The sequence below is a fragment of the Excalfactoria chinensis genome, unplaced genomic scaffold (genome assembly GCF_039878825.1).
Source record: "Excalfactoria chinensis isolate bCotChi1 unplaced genomic scaffold, bCotChi1.hap2 Scaffold_68, whole genome shotgun sequence".
Lineage (NCBI taxonomy): Eukaryota > Metazoa > Chordata > Aves > Galliformes > Phasianidae > Excalfactoria > Excalfactoria chinensis.
In genome coordinates, this window is record NW_027315710.1 from 617,289 (window position 1) to 635,419 (window position 18,131).

The 18,131-nt window shown below is 48.2% G+C and overlaps 2 protein-coding genes across 2 annotated transcripts; both read right to left on the reverse strand.

Moving 5' to 3' along the window:
- Nucleotides 1–232: 232 nt before the first annotated feature.
- On the reverse strand, nt 233–4,667 carry LOC140265103 (olfactory receptor 14J1-like). Its single transcript, XM_072360984.1, has 2 exons — nt 4,592–4,667; nt 233–876 (listed from the first exon to the last, which is right to left on the reverse strand). The coding sequence occupies exons 1-2, from the start codon at nt 4,665–4,667 to the stop codon at nt 233–235; spliced, it is 720 nt and encodes a 239-aa protein (XP_072217085.1).
- A 2,609-nt stretch (nt 4,668–7,276) lies between these two features.
- LOC140265104 (olfactory receptor 14J1-like) lies at nt 7,277–7,867 on the reverse strand. The gene has a single exon (XM_072360985.1). It carries the CDS (start codon nt 7,865–7,867, stop codon nt 7,277–7,279), a length of 591 nt encoding a protein of 196 aa, XP_072217086.1.
- Between the last annotated feature and the right edge of the window lie 10,264 nt (nt 7,868–18,131).

Here is an 18,131-nt window from a genome sequence, read left to right on the forward strand (position 1 = left end):
TCACTGCATATTCTTTATTCTGTTAAGGTAAACAGAGAGCCTGGCTCATTATGTACAGTGTGTCTGGGCTACACTACAAATGTACAAGCTAAATAAGAACTGGTTTCAATATTGAGGTTTTAGTGAAAAACATTCCAATATTTAAAAAATAATAAGAAGAATAAATTACATTGATAAAATGGCACAAAACAAACAAACAATAAAAGTGATCTTTATTCAGTAAAAAGCTGCATTACAAGCCATGAATTCCAAGAGATGGGCAGTTCACAGCTTTTGAAACGCATGTGGTCATCACTTTCCTCACTGCATCCTTGACTTCCCTGTTCCTCATGCTGTAGACGAGGGGGTTCACTGTTGGAGTCACAACTGAGTACAGAAGTGCCACCATCAGGTCCATGGATGGAGAGGAGACAGAGGGGGGCTTCAGGTAGGCAAAAAAGGCGGTGCAGAGAAACAGGGAGACCACGGCCAGGTGAGGGAGGCACGTGGAGAAGGCTTTGTGCCGTCCCTGCTCAGAGGGCATCCTCAGCACGGCCATGAAGATCTGCACATAGGACACAACTATGAAAACAAAGCAGCCAAAGGCTAAACTGATACTAAAAATGATGAACACAACTTCCCTGAGATTTGATTCTGAACAGGAGAGCTTGAGGATCTGGGGGATTTCACAGAAAAACTGGTTGACAACATTGCCTTGGCAGAGAGGCAGTGAAAACGTACTGGCAGTGTGCAGCACAGAACAGAGAGCCCCAGCGCCCCAGGCAGCTGCTGCCATGGTGGCACAAGCTCTGCTGTCCATCAAGGTCCCGTAGTGCAGGGGCTTGCAGATGGCAACGTAGCGGTCATAGGACATGACGGTGAGAAGGTAATATTCTGCTGAGAGGAAGAAGAGAAAGAAAAAGAGCTGTGCAGCACATCCTGTGTAGGAGATGGCCCTGGTGTCCCAGAGGGCGTTGGCCATGGCTTTGGGGAGAGTGGTGGAGATGCTGCCCAGGTCGAGAAGGGCCAGGTTGAGCAGGAAGAAGTACATGGGGGTGTGCAGGCGGCGGTCGCAGGCTACGGCTGTGCTGATGAGGCCGTTGCCCAGGAGGGCAGCCAGGTAGATGCCCAGCAAGAGCCAGAAGTGCAGGAGCTGCAGCTGCCGCGTGTCTGCCAACGGCAGCAGGAGGAACTCGCTGATGGAGCTGCTGTTGGGCATCTGCTGTTCCTGGGCTTGGAGTCCTGCTCAGAGTGCAGAAGATAATGACAAGTCCAGACCATTCTCAGACACACTCCTTCTGCTGTGCTATGAAATATGTTGATTCTCTTACTATAATGTTCATTTAGCACATGTACTTGCATTTCATTTCATGAAGTTTAGCCTTGCTTAAGCAGAAGAAGCCTGTGAAGCTTTAAACTTCCTTTGATTTTTGATGTTATCCCATTTCCCTGGATATTTTCATGTTTCATGCCAGATGTCTTTACCCCAAATGCTCTTATAGCATCCAACCCCGGCCTCCGTTCCCTTCAATCTCTGTTACAAAAAGCTGCCTGTTGGCAGGATATGTGAATTATTCATGTCTTCAGAGTATGATAATAATTACAACTGGTTCCACCCTACTAGACAGGAGAGACTGAAAGCAAATCACGTGTGATGGATAGAAAAACATCTAATGTATGGAAGAAAAATTCTCAGAGGAGTGAGATCCGCTTTTAGATTTTTGCCTCCAATCCGTTTTTCCTTCCCTCAGTACAGGAAAGAAAAAATCCCTGCCTTGACTGTCCACTTGGAAAGTACCCCCAGAAACATTCAGTTGTGCAGAGGAGCTGTGATCCCCTGCCCCAGGCAGCAGCTGTGGCAGCACAAGCCCTGCCGGGTGGCTCCTTCCTCCCACACGTCTCCCTGCAGCACCCTGGACAGCTCCCCGGGCAGGCTGAGTGCTGAGCCTGGCAGGCGGCAGAGTCCCATAGCCGGCACACAGCCCCTGGGGCACAGCAGGGACCCTGCTCTGCACGACAGCCCTGGGCACCCGCCTGCAGCCCTCAGGGCTGTGCTCTGATGCTGCAGCACAGAAGCCCTCAGCTGGAGTAGAAGGCTTTTTCCACAGTAATGAAACATGCAGTGTCTGAAGCCAAATCTGCTATTGAATGTCCCATTTATAGTTAACCCTCTATGAACAGCAGCTGCATGGCCTGAAGTGAGACTTACCTTGTCATGGTCTGTCAGCAATGTTCCTGCAGTGAGCTCAGAAGGCTGCTCACAACTCACGCATCCTGAAAGCTCTCTCCCTTTCTCTCCTCTCCTTCTGTCACCTGCAGGCTGTGCTGTGCACAAGAGCTGCTCCTGGGCACAGCTGTCTCTGCAGAACCACACACTTTTATGAGCTTCCTGTGTGGGAGCCCAGCCCAGCTCAGTAGCAGAGGATATCATTTTTATCCTTCCTACTTGTCTCCCCTGAGATGTCCCTGGGTCCTCATGGCAAACAGCTCCTGAAAGACAACAGCATCATGACAGTACATTAAAATCTGTTGAATTTAACACCAGATTTCTAGTGGTCAGTGACTAGTTCCAGACATGTGGTGAGTCCTCCCAGAGAGTGTTTGCTGAAACTGAAAAGGGACAGAGACAAGGACACAATAACATGGAATCATAGAATCACCAAGGTTGGCAAAGACCTATAAGATCATCCAGTCCAGCTGTTCACCTATCACCAATAGCTCCCACTAATCCATGTTCTTCAACACAACATCCATTCATTCCTTGAACACCTCCAGGGTTCGAGAATCCACCACACCCCTGGGAAGTCCATTCCACGTCCCAAATTGAAGGATGCTATTTTTGGTCTTGGTGAACTTCATCCCATTGGCTTCAGCCCAGCTCTCCAGCCTGTCCAGATCCCTCTGTAGGGCCTTGCTAACTCCAGGCAGATCCACACTCCCAGCCAATTTGGTGTCATTTGCAATCTTACTTAGGGTTCACTCAATGCCCTGTTCCAGGTCAATAATAAAGAAACTGAAGAGGAAAGGCACGAGCACTGACCTCTGGGGAACACAAAGTAGGCACACAGGTAGGCGTCCAGGTGGGTCTTTAATATCTCCAGACAAGGAAACTACACAACCTCATTGGGCAGCCTGTTCCAGTGCTCCATCACCCTCACCGTAAAGAAGTTCTTGCACACATTCATGCAGAACTTCCTATGCTCCAGTTTCCAGCCATTTCCCCTTGTCCTTTCTCCACACAGCATCACAGAATCACAGAATCACAGAATTGTAGGGGTTGGAAGGGACCTCTTGAGATCATCGAGTCCAACCTCCCTGCCAAAGCAGGCTCCCCACACCATGTTGCACAGGTAGGCGTCCAGGCGGGTCTTGAATATCTCCAGAGGAGGAGACTCCACCACCTCCCTGGGCAGCCTGTTCCAGTGATCCATCACCCTCACTGTAAAGAAGTTCACGTGCACATTCATTTGGAACTTCCTATGCTGAAGTTTCAGCCCATTTTCCCTAGTCCTGTCCCCACGCACTACTGAAAACAGACCAGCCTCGCCACTATGGCTCCCACACCTCAGGTATTTATAAACCTGGATCAAGTCCCCTCTCAGCCTTCTTTTCTCAAGGCTAAACAGGCCCAGTTCCCTAAGTCTCTCCTCATAGGGGAGATGGTCCAGGCCCTTCACCATCTTTGTGGCCCTCCGCTGGACTCTTCCCAAGAGATTCCTGTCTTTTTTGTACTGGGGAGCCCAGAACTGGATACAGTATTCCAGATGAGGCCTCACCAGGGCAGAGTAGAGGGGGAGGATCACCTCCCTCGACCTGCTGGCTATGCTCTTTTTAATGCACCCCAGGATGCCATTGGCCTTTTTGGCTACAAGGGCACACTGCTGGCTCATGGCCAACCTGTCATCCATCAGGACACCCAGGTCCCTCTCAGCAGAATTCCTCTCCAGCAGCTCATCCCCCAGCCTGTCCTGGTGCATGCAATTATTTCTCCCTAAGTGCAAGACTCTACACTTGCTTTTGTTAAACCTCAACTGGTTTCTTACTGCCCAGCTCTACAGACTGTCCAGGTCTCATTGAATGGCAGCACATCCTACAGGCATGTCAGCCAAACCTCCCAACTTCGTATTGTCAACAAACTTGCTGAAGGCGGACACTATCCACATGTCAAGGTCACTGATGAAGATGTTGAACAAGACCAGACCCAGCACTGACCCCTGGGGAACACGGCTACATACAGATCACAAACCGGACTCTGTACCGCCAGCGACGACTCTCTGTGCCCTGCCGGTCAGCCAGTTCTCAACCCACCTCACTGTCCACTCATCTATCCCACACTTCCTCAGCTTTGTTATATGGATGTCATGGGGGACAGTATCAAATGTCTTGCTGAAATCAAGGTAGACGACATCCACTGCTCTCTCCCCATCTACAAAGCCAGTGAAAATGTCATAGAAGGCTACCAGGTTGGTCGAGCATGACCTCCCCTTGGTGGACACATGCTGACTACTCCTGATAACCTCCTTTTCATCCAGCTGTCTGGAGATGGCATCCAGCACAAGCTGTTCCACCACATTTCAAGGGACAGAGGTGAAGCTGCCTGGCCTATAATTACCTGGATCTTCATTCATGCACTCTTTGAAGACTGGAGCGACATTGGCTATCCTGCAGTCTTCAGGCACATCTCCCATTCTCCAAGACCTCTCAAAGATTATAGAGAGTGGCTGTCACTTCTTCCAGCTCCCTCAGCACCCGTAGATGCACCGCATCCGGTCCCATGGATTTATGAACATTGGTATGGCCTAGGTGCTCATGGACCACCTCATCCCTGACTAAAGGCAAGTCTTCCATTCCCCAGACCCTCCCACTAAGCTTAAGGGCTTGGGATTCCTGCGAGATTTTTCACTGCAGACAGAAGCAAAGAAGGCCTTTGGTACCACCACCTTCTCAGCATCCCCTGTCACCAGACCATGCCTCTCACTTAGCAGGGGACCCACAGTTTCCCTAGTCTTCCTTTTACTCTTAACATACTTTAAAAAGCACTTTTTATTATCCTATTTAATGAGTGTCAACCCATTTATGTAATACTATGTTCTGCTTGTGAGAAAGTGTGTGAGGGAGGTGGGCCAGTCAGTGCTGGTTCTGCATTGAGGTGCTTATAACTGAATAATACAGACTGTTAATGGAAAGATATATGGCATTAAGGGTCTTATGGGAACTGAAGAACTGTATTGTTTGACAAACTGTTTTGATGGTATAAGAAAGTGTAATTGTTAATGGCTAATGGAAGTGTACTTGAGGGTATGTGGAAGTGTAAATGAGGGTACAAAGTTATTCATTTCTATCTTTGTCTTCAAATCACTTTTTCACTTTCACTGACATTAGTGAACATCACTCAGACATTGTGCTTAAAAAAAAAAAAAAAAAAAAAAAAAAAAAAAAAGGAAGAGAAGAAGAAAAAGGAAAAGAAGAAAAAGAAAAATGATAGATATGAAAGGATAGATAGAGTCACAGTGAAGGATTTGACAACACTGTCCATCAGACGTTGGAGTGATGGAGAAAATTTGAGTAATCCCCTTGAAAGTCAGAAATCAGACAGATAATTGGGAGGTATCTGAGTGAACAAAGAGCAAGGGATGAAGAAATCTGGAGGGCAGAGGCAGGAGCATGCGTCTAGATGGCCTGCTGAAAACATGGCCTTAACCACAGCCATTTATTTAGGAGATCTGGAGTCACCTGGAGGATGAGGGACATGAAATAGGCAGCAGGGAAAGCACAGCGGCGGACACCGGGCTTTAGTCACAGGGCATTGGCACTGGCACCACTGTCTGTGTCCCTGAACATGAAGGCATATGAGGAGGCTCAGGGGAGACCTTATTGCTTTTGGTAACTTTCTGAAGGGAGGTTGTAGTGAGCTGGGGGTCAGCCTCTTTTCTCGTGTCTTTAGTCATAGGACTAGAGGGAATGGTTAGAATCTGCAGTAGGGGAGATACAGGCCAGACATTAGGAAGTATTACTTCTCGGAAAGGGTGGTCAGGCACTGGAATGGACTGCCCAGGGATGTGCAGGAATCACCGATTCTGAAGGCATTCAAGGAATGACTGGATGTTGCGTTGAGGGACATGGTTTACTGGGAGCTATTGGTAATAGGTGAACAGTTGGACTGGATGATCCTACAGGTCTTTTCCAGCCCTGGTGATTCAACGGTTCTAGGATTGAAGTTAATCAAATGAAGCAAATGCCTCCCAAGGGAAGTGAGGCATGCCAGGAGGTACAGCCCTGTGGTCACTCCAACCCCTCCAATGAGCCCAGTGGCTGCTCCAACTTCAGTGACAGGTCCTGTGGTGATTCCAGCTCTGGCAATGAGCTCTGCAATTGCTCCAAATCCTGCAACAGCCCATCAGCCTCTTCAGCTCCTACAGTGAGCTTGAGGCTGTTAAAAGCCCTGCAACAGGTCCTGGATTTGAAAATATTTATTCATATAAATTATTATCTATGCATATATGTTTGCAAATGAATGTATTGTACATATGTAGTAATATAATATATTTTTAGATGTATAAATATATTTGTCATAATTGTTATACTTTTTCTATTTAACTCAATGCATATAATTTAAACCACAAAACAGAGTGTCCCCGTTTTGAGTACTGTCTTGAGTCTGTCCCCATCACTTAGTGAAGAGCACCAGAAGATCTCGAGGTCTTCTCAGGGAGCAGCTCCTGAGGTACATTCCTTACACCAGCTTTGGAAGAGTCCTCCAGTTCTCTGGTCCTGCTCTGAAGGGGCCCCCTTGTTATGGCAGTGCCAGCAAGGAGACCAGCTCTGACACAGCCGTTTATACTGCCGGCTACTGACTGCAGCCCTGGAGTGCTGCTGTAGAGACAACAGGACTGTCGTGAGACACACAAGACCTTCAGGACAGCACAAATGAGAGGACTTATTAAGAGCACTGTGGCAGTGTAAAGAGAGCAGAAATGAAAAGAGCACGTTGTGCTGCTGTCTGTGGCTGTAACTCAACCAGACCCAGACAAAGTAGGAAGAGAGAAGAGATAAGGAAAAGTCTATTTTGAAAGTTTTTTAAGGAATCTTATAACCTATTCAGGGAATCAGGTTCCATGTTTGCATGAAATCTTGGAGTGAGAAAATGGAAATTATGTCGGAAAGAAGTGAAATAATATTTTATTTATAAGTCCAATAACATTTCTTTGCGGATTTCTATATAACATACATTCAAACAATCAAAGATGCATAAAACATAAAGAACCATCACAGGGAACCTGAGACAAAGATGTGCACTTCATTGTAACTGGAATAATGCATATTGCAACACCTTCCTGAGAGCGTGCTTGATCTCCCTGTTCCTCATGCTGTAGATAATCGGGTTCAGTGTTGGAGGAACCACTGCATACAGAAGTGCCACTGACAGATCCAGGAGTGGGGAGGAAATGGAGGGGGGCTTCAGGTAGCCAAAAAAGCCAGTGATGAGAAACAGGGAGACCACGGCCAGGTGAGGGAGGCACGTGGAGAAGGCTTTGTGCCGTCCCTGATCAGAGGGCATCCTCAGCACAGCAATGAAGATCTGCACATAGGACACAACCATGAAAACAAAGCACCCAAAGGCTAAACTGATAGTAAAAATGATAAGCACAACTTCCCTGAGATTTGATTCTGAGCAGGAGAGCTTGAGGATCTGGGGGATTTCACAGAAGAACTGGTTGACAACATTGCCTTGGCAGAGAGGCAGTGAAAACGTACTGGCACTCTGCAGCAGGGAACTGAGAAACCCAGAGCCCCAGGCAGCTGCTGCCATGGTGGCACAAGCTCTGCTGTCCATCAAGGTCCCGTAGTGCAGGGGCTTGCAGATGGCAACGTAGCGGTCATAGGACATGATGGTGAGAAGGGAAAACTCTGCTGAGATGAAGAAGACAAAGAAAAAGAGCTGTGCAGCACATCCTGCGTAGGAGATGGCCCTGGTGTCCCAGAGGGCGTTGGCCATGGCTTTGGGGAGAGTGGTGGAGATGCAGCCCAGGTCGAGGAGGGCCAGGTTGAGCAGGAAGAAGTACATGGGGGTGTGCAGGCGGCGGTCGCAGGCTACGGCTGTGCTGATGAGGCCGTTGCCCAGGAGGGCAGCCAGGTAGATGCCCAGCAAGAGCCAGAAGTGCAGGAGCTGCAGCTGCCGCGTGTCTGCCAACGGCAGCAGGAGGAACTCGCTGATGGAGCTGCTGTTGGGCATCTGCTGTTCCTGGGCTTGGAGTCCTGTTCAGAGTGCAGAAGATAATTACAATTCCAGACCCTTCTCAGAGACACTGCTCCTGCTATAATATGACATGTTTTCATTCTCCTACAACAGTGTACATTTAGCACCATTACTTGCATTTAATTTCATGTAGTTCAGCATTCCTTAAGCAGAAGCAGCATTTGGAGCTCTAACCTTCCTCTTATTTCCTTTTCTTATCCCGTCTCCCTTAATAAATTCATCTGTTTCATGTGTTTCATATCTTTACCCCAACTGCTCTTACAACCCCAAGCCCTGCCACTCTGCTGTTCAACTTCAGTTAGAAAAAGCTGCCTGTTCCAAGGTTAAGTGAATTATTTATGTCTGCTAAGAAATATGATAAATTCAATTGGTTCCATGATTTGAGAAAGGGGAGACTGAAAGAATATCATGTGTGACTGTTCAGAAAACAAGCAATTGATTGAAGTAAAATTCTCAGAGCTGTGACAGCCACTTATAGATTTCTGCCCTCAATCCCTTTTGCCCTTCCTCAGAACAGGAAATGGGAAATCCCTGCCTTGGCTCTCCTCTTGCAAAGGACCCTCACAAACATCCTGCTGTACAGTGGAGCTGTGATCCCCCTGCCCCAGGCAGCAGCTGTGGCAGCACAAGCCCTGCCGGGGGGCTCCTTCCCCACACACGTCTCCCTGCAGCACCCTCGGCAGCTCCCCGGGCAGGCTGAGTGCTGAGCCTGGCAGGCGGCAGAGTCCCATAGCCGGCACACAGCCCCTGGGGCACAGCAGGGACCCTGCTCTGCAGGACAGCCCTGGGCACCCGCCTGCAGCCCCATATGCACAGCCTGCAGCTGTGCTGGGACACGCAGCACTCAGGGCTGTGCTCTGACACTGCAGCACGGAAGCCCTCAGCTAAAGCAGAAGGCTCTTTCCACAGTAAAGAAACATGCAGTTAACATAAGTTTACCCTTTATGAAAAGCAGCTGCATTGTCTGCAGTGAGACTTACCATGTTGTGGTTTGTGAGCAATGCTCCTGCACTGAGCTCACAGCCCGCTCACACCTCACACATCCTGGAAGCTCTCTCCCCTTTCTCTCCTCTCCTTCTGTCACCTGCAGTCTGTGCTGTGCACAAGAGCTGCTCCTGGGCACAGCTGTCTCTCTGCAGCGCTGCCCACTTGTATGAGCTCCCTGTGTCCCAGGAGCCCAGCCCAGCCCAGCAGATTAGGATGACAATTTCATCCTTCCCACTCCTCTCCCCTGAGATATCGCTGGGTCCTCATGGCCAACAGCTCCTGAAAGAAAACAGCATCATGACTGTGTCTAACTCATTTCTTGTACAAATTTTCCCTGTGAAAGACAAACCTCAGTAGATGCAGCTTGCACATGGCATGCAGTTGATCACTGTGTTTTACTGTTCATTCAATTGCAACACCTTTCCTGCTGTTTGTTGGCCAAAAAATCTTTCCTTTTACATGTGCCACTGGTTCTTTAAGGAAAACTAGTTGGAGCTGGTGCAAAGGAGTTTTAACACTGAGCGGGTGGCTGCAGAGGAGAAGAGTGATGTGCAGAAAAGTGATGCAAGTCCCATGGGGTCAATGTGAGTAGAAATGGGGTGGGGAGGTTGAGGAGGACCTTTGTCCACACAGTAACAGAACAGAACTCATTGGGAACATTCTGGATTAATACCAGTTACACAGTGCTGCTTTAATGTTTTGTTTAAACTCAAATATAAATAAATAAACAATAAACGCCTGCCAGCTTCGGCCACTTTAAGCTCTCTCCAGGTAACTCTCCATTTTGCTGAAGAAGTTCTGAAAACCTGAAGAGAATGACAGGAAGGCACAAGGCTCAGGAGGCTCTTTAGATGGTAAGGAGCCCCAGGCGGCATTTGTTGCTGAGTCCATCAACCTCCAGCGCAGAGAGAAGACTGCACAAAGTGCTCAACAAGACAAAGTCAGAAGTAACAGTGAAGTTACTTGGAGTATTAATGGGCCCACTGAGGAACATTAACAAGCCAGCTTCCCAAGGGACTTGTTAGAGCAGATAATTGGAAGCCACAACTACAGGCAGGCAAAGGCACTGGCATGGTGGCTCTGATGCTGAGAAACTCCCCCTTTGTCTTATGAAGCAGAAAGGCCAAACCTTGATCTCCAGACTTGGCAGGGAGATCCTGTCCCTCATGTTGGCTCAGGGCCCTTCCTGGGGCAGGAAATGGAGAACTGTATGATGTCAAATGAAAGACAGAAGGACCAATGATACCTGGCTCTGCATGGGGTGCAAGGACACTGTGAGGTTCATGTCCCATGTGTGCCCTGTGTCTCATCGCAGGATGTGGGATGTAAGAAAGGCCCAATCTGATCATGTAGTCAATCCCAATGAAACTCTGAACTTCTGATCTCTCAGTTCCAGTGTCCTGTTTTGCACACCCTCCCATAGTTTGATGTTCTTTGCATACTGCGGTGCCCAGAAGTACACCCAGTGCTCCAGGTGAGGCTGTAGCAATGCAGAGCAGACAGGAACTATCCTTTCTGTTATCCACCTAGCAATAACTTGTTTCCTGTGCTGCATGGGACTGTTGGCCTTCCTTGTGGTCTGGGAACACTGCTGACTCACATTCAATTTGATGTTGACCAGGTCCCCCAATAGTTTTCAGTCAGTCCGCTCTCCAGTGTCCCATATCCAGTCAGTGTGTATGTTCAGGGTTTCCCCTACCCAGGCAACATTTTTACCCAGCCTCTTTTTTACCCAGCATGCTTTTACCTTCCTTGATGCACTCCAGGGGACTGTTGACCTTCCTGGCTGCCTGGGCACACTGCTGACTCACATTCAATATGATGCTGACCAGGACCACCAGTCCTTTTCAGTCAGTCCACCCTCCAGTGTCCCATATCTAGTCAGTGTGTATGTCCAGGGATGCCCCTACCCAGGTGCACAATCAGGCACTTGTTCTTGCTATACTTTATGCATTTGGTGCTTAGTACCAACTGGTACCCACTTCTCTGACTTGTCCACATCTCTCTGCAAGTCCTCTCCTCCCTCAGTGGAGGCAACAGCACCTCCTCTTCTGGTATCATCAGCAAACAGGATCAGAACATCTTCTAGTCCCACATGCCAGTCATCTGCAAAAACATGGAAGTGGCCCTAAAATGGAGCTGTAGGGGACCTTGATAATGACCATGTACCAGACTGATGGAACCCATTGACTATAATCCTTTGGACCTGACCTGTTGGCCAACTGTTCACCCACCACGTTATGTCTATGTCTAGCCGTATGCTGAGCATTCTGTCCAGAAGGGTACTGTGAGAAATAGTATCAAAAGCTCTACTGATATCCTCAAGGATAACATCAACTGGCTTCCCTTGGTCAACTAAATGGATAACCTTGACAGAAATGGACCTTAAGTTAAACAGGACCTTCCCATCGGTAACTTGTGTTGGCTGTGACCAGTGACAGAATTGTCCTTCAGCTGTTTTTCAGTCACTCCCACCATCATTTCCTCCATAATTTTACCACGCACTGGAGTGAGACTGACAGGTCCATAATTGCCCCTGTCATCTTTCTTGCTCTTCCTTACAGTGAGACAACATTTGCCAGCTTCCTGTAAACTGGCATGACCCCAGACTTCTTTAGATGCTATTGAAATGAGAGCCCAGAGCAAACTAAGGTGTCATCCGCGAACAAACGTAGATGTGCCATAGCCTTGCAATGCCTTGAACTCCAGAGTATGCCACAGATGGAGCAGAGAGGAAGATCTGCCTCTTCTGTTGTGACCTCACCCATTTTCTAAGTAGAATACCACTACATGATACATGGGGACTGTGTCTCTGCTTTGCTCTGCTCACAGAGGTACGGTGCAGGGGGTTGTTCTCATGTCTGTGCAGATAAACTCACTTTCTCTTAAACCCTTTTCCCTCTGTAAACTATTCCACTATTTGTACCCTCATTTACACTTCCACATACCCTCTGGTACACTTCCATATGCCATCAACAATTACACTTTCTTATACCATCAAAACATTTTGTCAAACAATACTGGTTTTTAGATCCCATATACACCCTTACTACCATTTATCTTTCAATTAACAGTCTGCATTGTCCAGTTATAAACACCTCAACGCAGAACCAGCCCTGATTGGCCCACCTCTCTCACACAGTTCCTTGCAAGCAGAACATAGTATTACATAAATTGGTTGACACTCATTAAAAAAAAAAAAAAAAAAAAAAAAAAAAAAAAAGTTTTTTTTTTTGGTTTTTTTTTGGTTTTTTGGTTTTTTGGTTTTTTATTTTTAAGTATGTTATGAATAATAGGAAGACTAGGGAGACAGTGGGTACCCCACTAAGTGAGGGGGGTATTCTGATAACGGGGGATGCTGTGATGCTGGAGATACTGAAGGCATTCTTTGCTTCTGTCTTCAGTGAAAAAGCTCTCCCTCAGGAATCCCAGAGCCTGGAGCTTAGTGAGAGGGTCTGAGGAATGAAAACTTGCCTTTAGTCAGGGAAAAGCTGGTCCATGAGTGCCTAAACAGCACTAAGGTACATAAATCCATGGGGCCTGATGGGGTGCATCTGTAAGTGCTTAGAGAGCTGGCAGAGGTGATTGCTGAACTGCTCTCTGTAATCTTTGAGAGGTCTTGGAGAATGGGGGAGGTGCCTGAAGACTGGAGGACAGCCAATGTCACTCCTGTCTTCAATAATGAAAAGAAGAAAGATTTGGGTTATTACAGTCTAGGCCGTCTCACGTCAGTCCCTTGAAAGGTGATGGAACAGCTTGTGCTGGATGCCATCTCCAGACAGCTGGAAGAAAAGGAGGTTATCAGGAGTAGTCAGCATGTGTCCACCAAGGGGAGGTCATGCTCGACCAACCTGGTAGCCTTCTATGACATTTTCCATGGCTGGGTGGATGGGGGGAGAGCAGTGGACGTCGTCTACCTTGATTTCAGCACGGCATTTGATACTGTCTCCCATGACATCCTTATAACAAAGCTGAGGAAGTGTGAGATAGATGAGTGGACAGTGAGGTGGATTGAGAACTGTCTGACTGGCAGAGCACAGAGGGTCGTCATTGGCGGTGCAGAGTCCAGTTTGTGATCTGTATGTAGCCGTGTTCCCCAGGGGTCGGTGCTGGGTTTGGTCTTGTTCAACATCATCATCACTGACCTTGACGTGCGGATAGTGGCCTCCTTCAGCAAGTTTGTTGTCAATACGAAGTTGGGAGGATTGTCTGACATGCCTGTAGGCTGTGCTGCCATTCAGTGAGACCTGGACAGGCTGGAGAGCTGGGCAGTAAGAAACCTGATGAGGTCTAACAAAAGCAAGTGTAGAGTCTTGCACCTAGGGAGGAATAATTGCATGCACCAGGACAGGCTGGGGGATGAGCTGCTGAAGAGGAACTCTGCCGAGAGGGACCTGGGAGTCCTGGTGGACGACAGGTTTGCCATGAGCCAGCAGTGTGCCCTTGTGGCCAAAAAGGCCAATGGCATCCTGGGGTGCATGAAAAAGAGCGTGTCCAGAAGGTCGAGGGAGGTGATCCTCCCCCTCTACTCTGCCCTGGTGAGGCCTCATCTGGAATACTGTGTCCAGTCCTGGGCTCCCCAGTACAAAAAAGACAGGGACCTCTTGGAAACACCCCAGCAGATGGGCGCAAAGATTGTGAAGGGACTGGAGCATCTCCCATATGAAGAAAAGCTATGTGAACTGGGTCTGTTTAGCCTTGAGAAAAGAAGACTGAGAGGGGACCTGATCCAGGTCTATAAATACCTGAGGTGTGGGTGGCAAAGCAGTGAGACCGAACTCTTTTCAGCAGTGTGTGGAGACAGGACAAGGGGAAATAGCCAGAAACTGGAGCATAGGAAGTTCCACACGAATGTGTGCAAGAACTTTTTTAAGGTGAGGGTGACGGAGCACTGGAACAGGCTGCCCAAAGAGGGTTGTGGAGTCTCCTTGTCTGGAGATAGTCAAGACCCGCATGGACACCTAGCTGTGCACCTACTTGGTGTTCCCCAGAGGTCAGTGCTGGTGCCTTTCCTCTTCAATATCTTTATTGTTGACCCAGAGGAGGGCATTGGGTGAAACCTAAGTAAGTTTGCAGATGACACCAAATTATCTGGGAGCGTGAATCTGCCTGGGGTTAGAAAGGCCCTACAGCGGAATCTGGACAGGCTGGAGAGATGAGCTGAAGCCAATGGGATGAAGTTCACCAAGACCAAAAACCGTGTCCTGCAAACTGGGACGTGGAATGGACTTCCCAGGAGTGTGGTGGATTCACAGACCCTGGAGGTGTTCAAGTAATGATTGGATGTTGTGTTGAAGAACATGGATTAGTGGGAGCTATTGGTGATAGGTGAACAGCTGGACTGGATGATCTTGTAGGTCTTTGCCAACCTTGGTGATTCTATGATTCTATGCTATTGTGTCCTTGTCTGTGTGCCCATTTAGTTTCAGCAAACACTCTCTGGGAGGACTCACCACATGTCTGGAATTAGTCACTGACCACTAGAAATCTGGTGTTAAATTCAACAGATTTGAATGTACTGTCATGATGCTGTTGTCTTTCAGGAGCTGTTTGCCATGAGGATCCAGGGACATCTCAGGGGAGACAAGTGGGAAGGATAAACATGACATCCTCTGCTACTGAGCTGGGCTGGACTCCTGGGACACAGGAAGCTCATAAAAGTGGATGGTGCTGCAGAGACAGCTGTTCCCAGGAGCAGCTTTGTGCACAACCCAGCCTGCAGGTGACAGAAGGAGAGGAGAGAAAGGGGAGAGAGCTTCCAGGATGCGTGAGGTGAGAGCAGCCTTCTGAGCTCACTGCAGGAACATTGCTGACAGACCATGACAAGGTAAGTCTCACTTCAGGCCATGCTATGGGACTCTGCCGCCTGCCATGCTCAGCCCACAGCCTGCCCGGGGAGCTGCCCAGGGTGCTGCGGGGAGACGTGTGGGGGGAAGGAGCCCCCCGGCAGGGCTTGTGCTGCCACAGCTGCTGCCTGGGGCAGAAGATCACAGCTCCACTGCACAAAAGAATGTTTCTGGGGGTACTTTCCAAGTGGACAGTCAAGGCAGGGATTTTTTTCTTTCCTGTACTGAGGGAAGGAAAAAAGGATTGGAGGCAAAAATCTAAAAGCGGATCTCACTGCTCTGAGAATTTTTCTTCCATACATTGGATGTTTTGCTATCCGTCACAAGTGATTTGCTTTCAGTCTCTCCTGTCTAGCAGGGTGGAACCAGTTGTAATTATTATCATACTCTGAAGACATGAATAATTCACATATCCTGCCAACAGGCAGCTTTTTGAAACAGAGATTGAAGGGAACGGAGGCCGGGGTTGGGTGCTATAAGAGCATTTGGGGTAAAGACATCATGAACCATATGAAAATATCCAGGGAGATGGGATAAGATCAGAAAATCAAAGGAAGTTTAAAGCTTCAAATGCTTCTTCTTAAGTAAGGCTAAACTTCATGAAATGAAATGCAAGTACAAGTGCTAAATGAACATTATCGTAAGAGAATCAACATATTTCATAGCACAGCAGAAGGAGTGTGTCTGAGAATGGTCTGGTCTTGTCATTATCTTCTGCACTCTGAGCAGGACTCCAAGCCCAGGAACAGCAGATGCCCAACAGCAGCTCCATCAGCGAGTTCCTCCTGCTGCCGTTGGCAGACACGCGGCAGCTGCAGCTCCTGCACTTCTGGCTCTTGCTGGGCATCTACCTGGCTGCCCTCCTGGGCAATGGCCTCATCAGCACAGCCGTAGCCTGCGACTGCCGCCTGCACACCCCCATGTACTTCTTCCTGCTCAACCTGGCCCTCCTCGACCTGGGCTGCATCTCCACCACTCTCCCCAAAGCCATGGCCAACGCCCTCTGGGACACCAGGGCCATCTCCTACGCAGGATGTGCTGCACAGCTCTTTTTCTTTGTCTTCTTCATGTCAGCAGAGTTTTCCCTTCTCACCATCATGTCCTATGACCGCTACGTTGCCATCTGCAAGCCCCTGCACTATGGGACCTTGATGGACAGCAAAGCTTGTGCCACCATGGCAGCAGCTGCCTGGGGTGCTGGTGTTCTCAGTTCCCTGCTGCACACAGTCATTACATTTTCACTGCCTCTCTGCCAAGGCAATGTTGTCAACCAGTTTTTCTGTGAAATCCCCCACATCCTCAGGCTCTCCTGCTCAGCCTTCTACCTCAGGGAAGCTGTGTTTCTCATTTTTACTATCAGTTTAGGCTTTGGCTGCTTTGTTTTCATAGTTGTGTCCTATGTGAAGATCTTCATGGCCGTGCTGAAGATGCCATCTGAGCAGGGAAGGCACAAAGCCTTCTCCACGTGCCTCCCTCACCTGGCCGTGCTCTCTCTGCTTGTCAGCACTGCACTTTTTGCCTACCTGAAGCCCCCCTCCATTGTCTCACCATTACTGGATCGGACAGTGTCACATCTGTACACAGTGGTACCTCCAACACTGAATCCTATTATCTACAGCATGAGGAACAGGGAGATCAAGCACGCTCTCAGCAAGGTGTTGCAACATGAACTATTTCAGCTTCAATAAAGCGCACACCTTTCTCACATGATTCCCAGTGATGGCTCTTTATGTTTTAAGCATCTTTGATTGTTTGATTGTGTGGGATATAGCAACCCGCAAAGAAAATGTTATCGAACATATAAATAAATATTTATTTATCTTCTTTCCTACCAGATTTCCATTTTCTCACTCTGAGAGCTCGTGTAAGCAGTGAACCGTATTTCCTAAATAAGTTAAGAGATAAATAAGAAGCTTTCAAAAAAGACTTTTCCTTATCTCTTTGCTCTTCCTGCTTATTCTCGGCCTGGGGGAGGTACAGCCACGGACAGCAGCACAACGTGCTCTTTTCAATCCTGCTCTCTTTACACTGCCAAGTGCTCTCAAGTCCTCTCATTTGCCCACGCCTGAAGGTCTTGTGTGTCTCACGACAGTCCTGTTGTCTCTACAGCAGCACTCCAGGGCTGCAGTCAGTAGCCGGCAGTATAAACGGCTGTGTCAGAGCTGGTCTCCTTGCTGGCACTGCCATAACAAGAGGGCCCCTTCAGAGCAGGACCAGAGAACTGGAGGCCTCTTCCAGAGCTGGTGTAAGGAATGTACCTCAGGAGCTGCTCCCTGAGAAGACCTCGAGATATTCTGGTGCTCTTCACTAAGTGACGGGGACAGACTCAAGACAGTACTCAAAACGGGGACACTCTGTTTTGTGGTTTAAATTATATGCATTGAGTTAAAAAGAAAAAGTATAAGAATTATGACAAATATATTTATACATCTAAAAATATATTATATTACTACATATGTACAATACATTCATTTGCAAACATATATGCATAGATAATAATTTATATGAATAAATATTTTCAAATCCAGGACCTGTTGCAGGGCTTTTAACAGCCTCAAGCTCACTGTAGGAGCTGAAGGGGCTGATGGGCTGTTGCAGGATTTGGAGCAACTGCAGAGCTCATTGCCAGAGCTGGAATCACCACAGGACCTGTCACTGAATTTGGGGCAGCCACTGGGGTCATTGGAGGGGTTGGAGTGACCACAGGGCTGTACCTCCTGGCATGCCTCACTTCCCTTGGGAGGCATTTGCTTCATTTGATTAACTTCAATCCTAGAACCGTTGAATCACCAGGGCTGGAAAAGACCTGTAGGATCATCCAGTCCAACTGTTCACCTATTACCAATAGCTCCCAGTAAACCATGTCCCTCAACGCAACATCCAGTCATTCCTTGAATGCCTTCAGAATCGGTGATTCCTGCACATCCCTGGGCAGTCCATTCCAGTGCCTGACCACCCTTTCCGAGAAGTAATACTTCCTAATGTCTGGCCTGAATCTCCCCTACTGCACATTCTAACCATTCCCTCTAGTCCTATGACTAAAGACACGAGAAAAGAGGCTG

Coding starts and splice junctions, on each gene's coding strand:
- LOC140265103 (XM_072360984.1), bottom strand. CDS start 4,667: ATGGGAGATGTGCCTGAAGACTGCAGGATAGCCAATGTCGCTCCAGTC. Junction 877..4,591: donor GTGCATGAATGAAGATCCAG/GTAATTATAGGC, acceptor TCTTCCTCTCAG/CAGAATATTACCTTCTCACC.
- LOC140265104 (XM_072360985.1), bottom strand. CDS start 7,867: ATGTCCTATGACCGCTACGTTGCCATCTGCAAGCCCCTGCACTACGGG.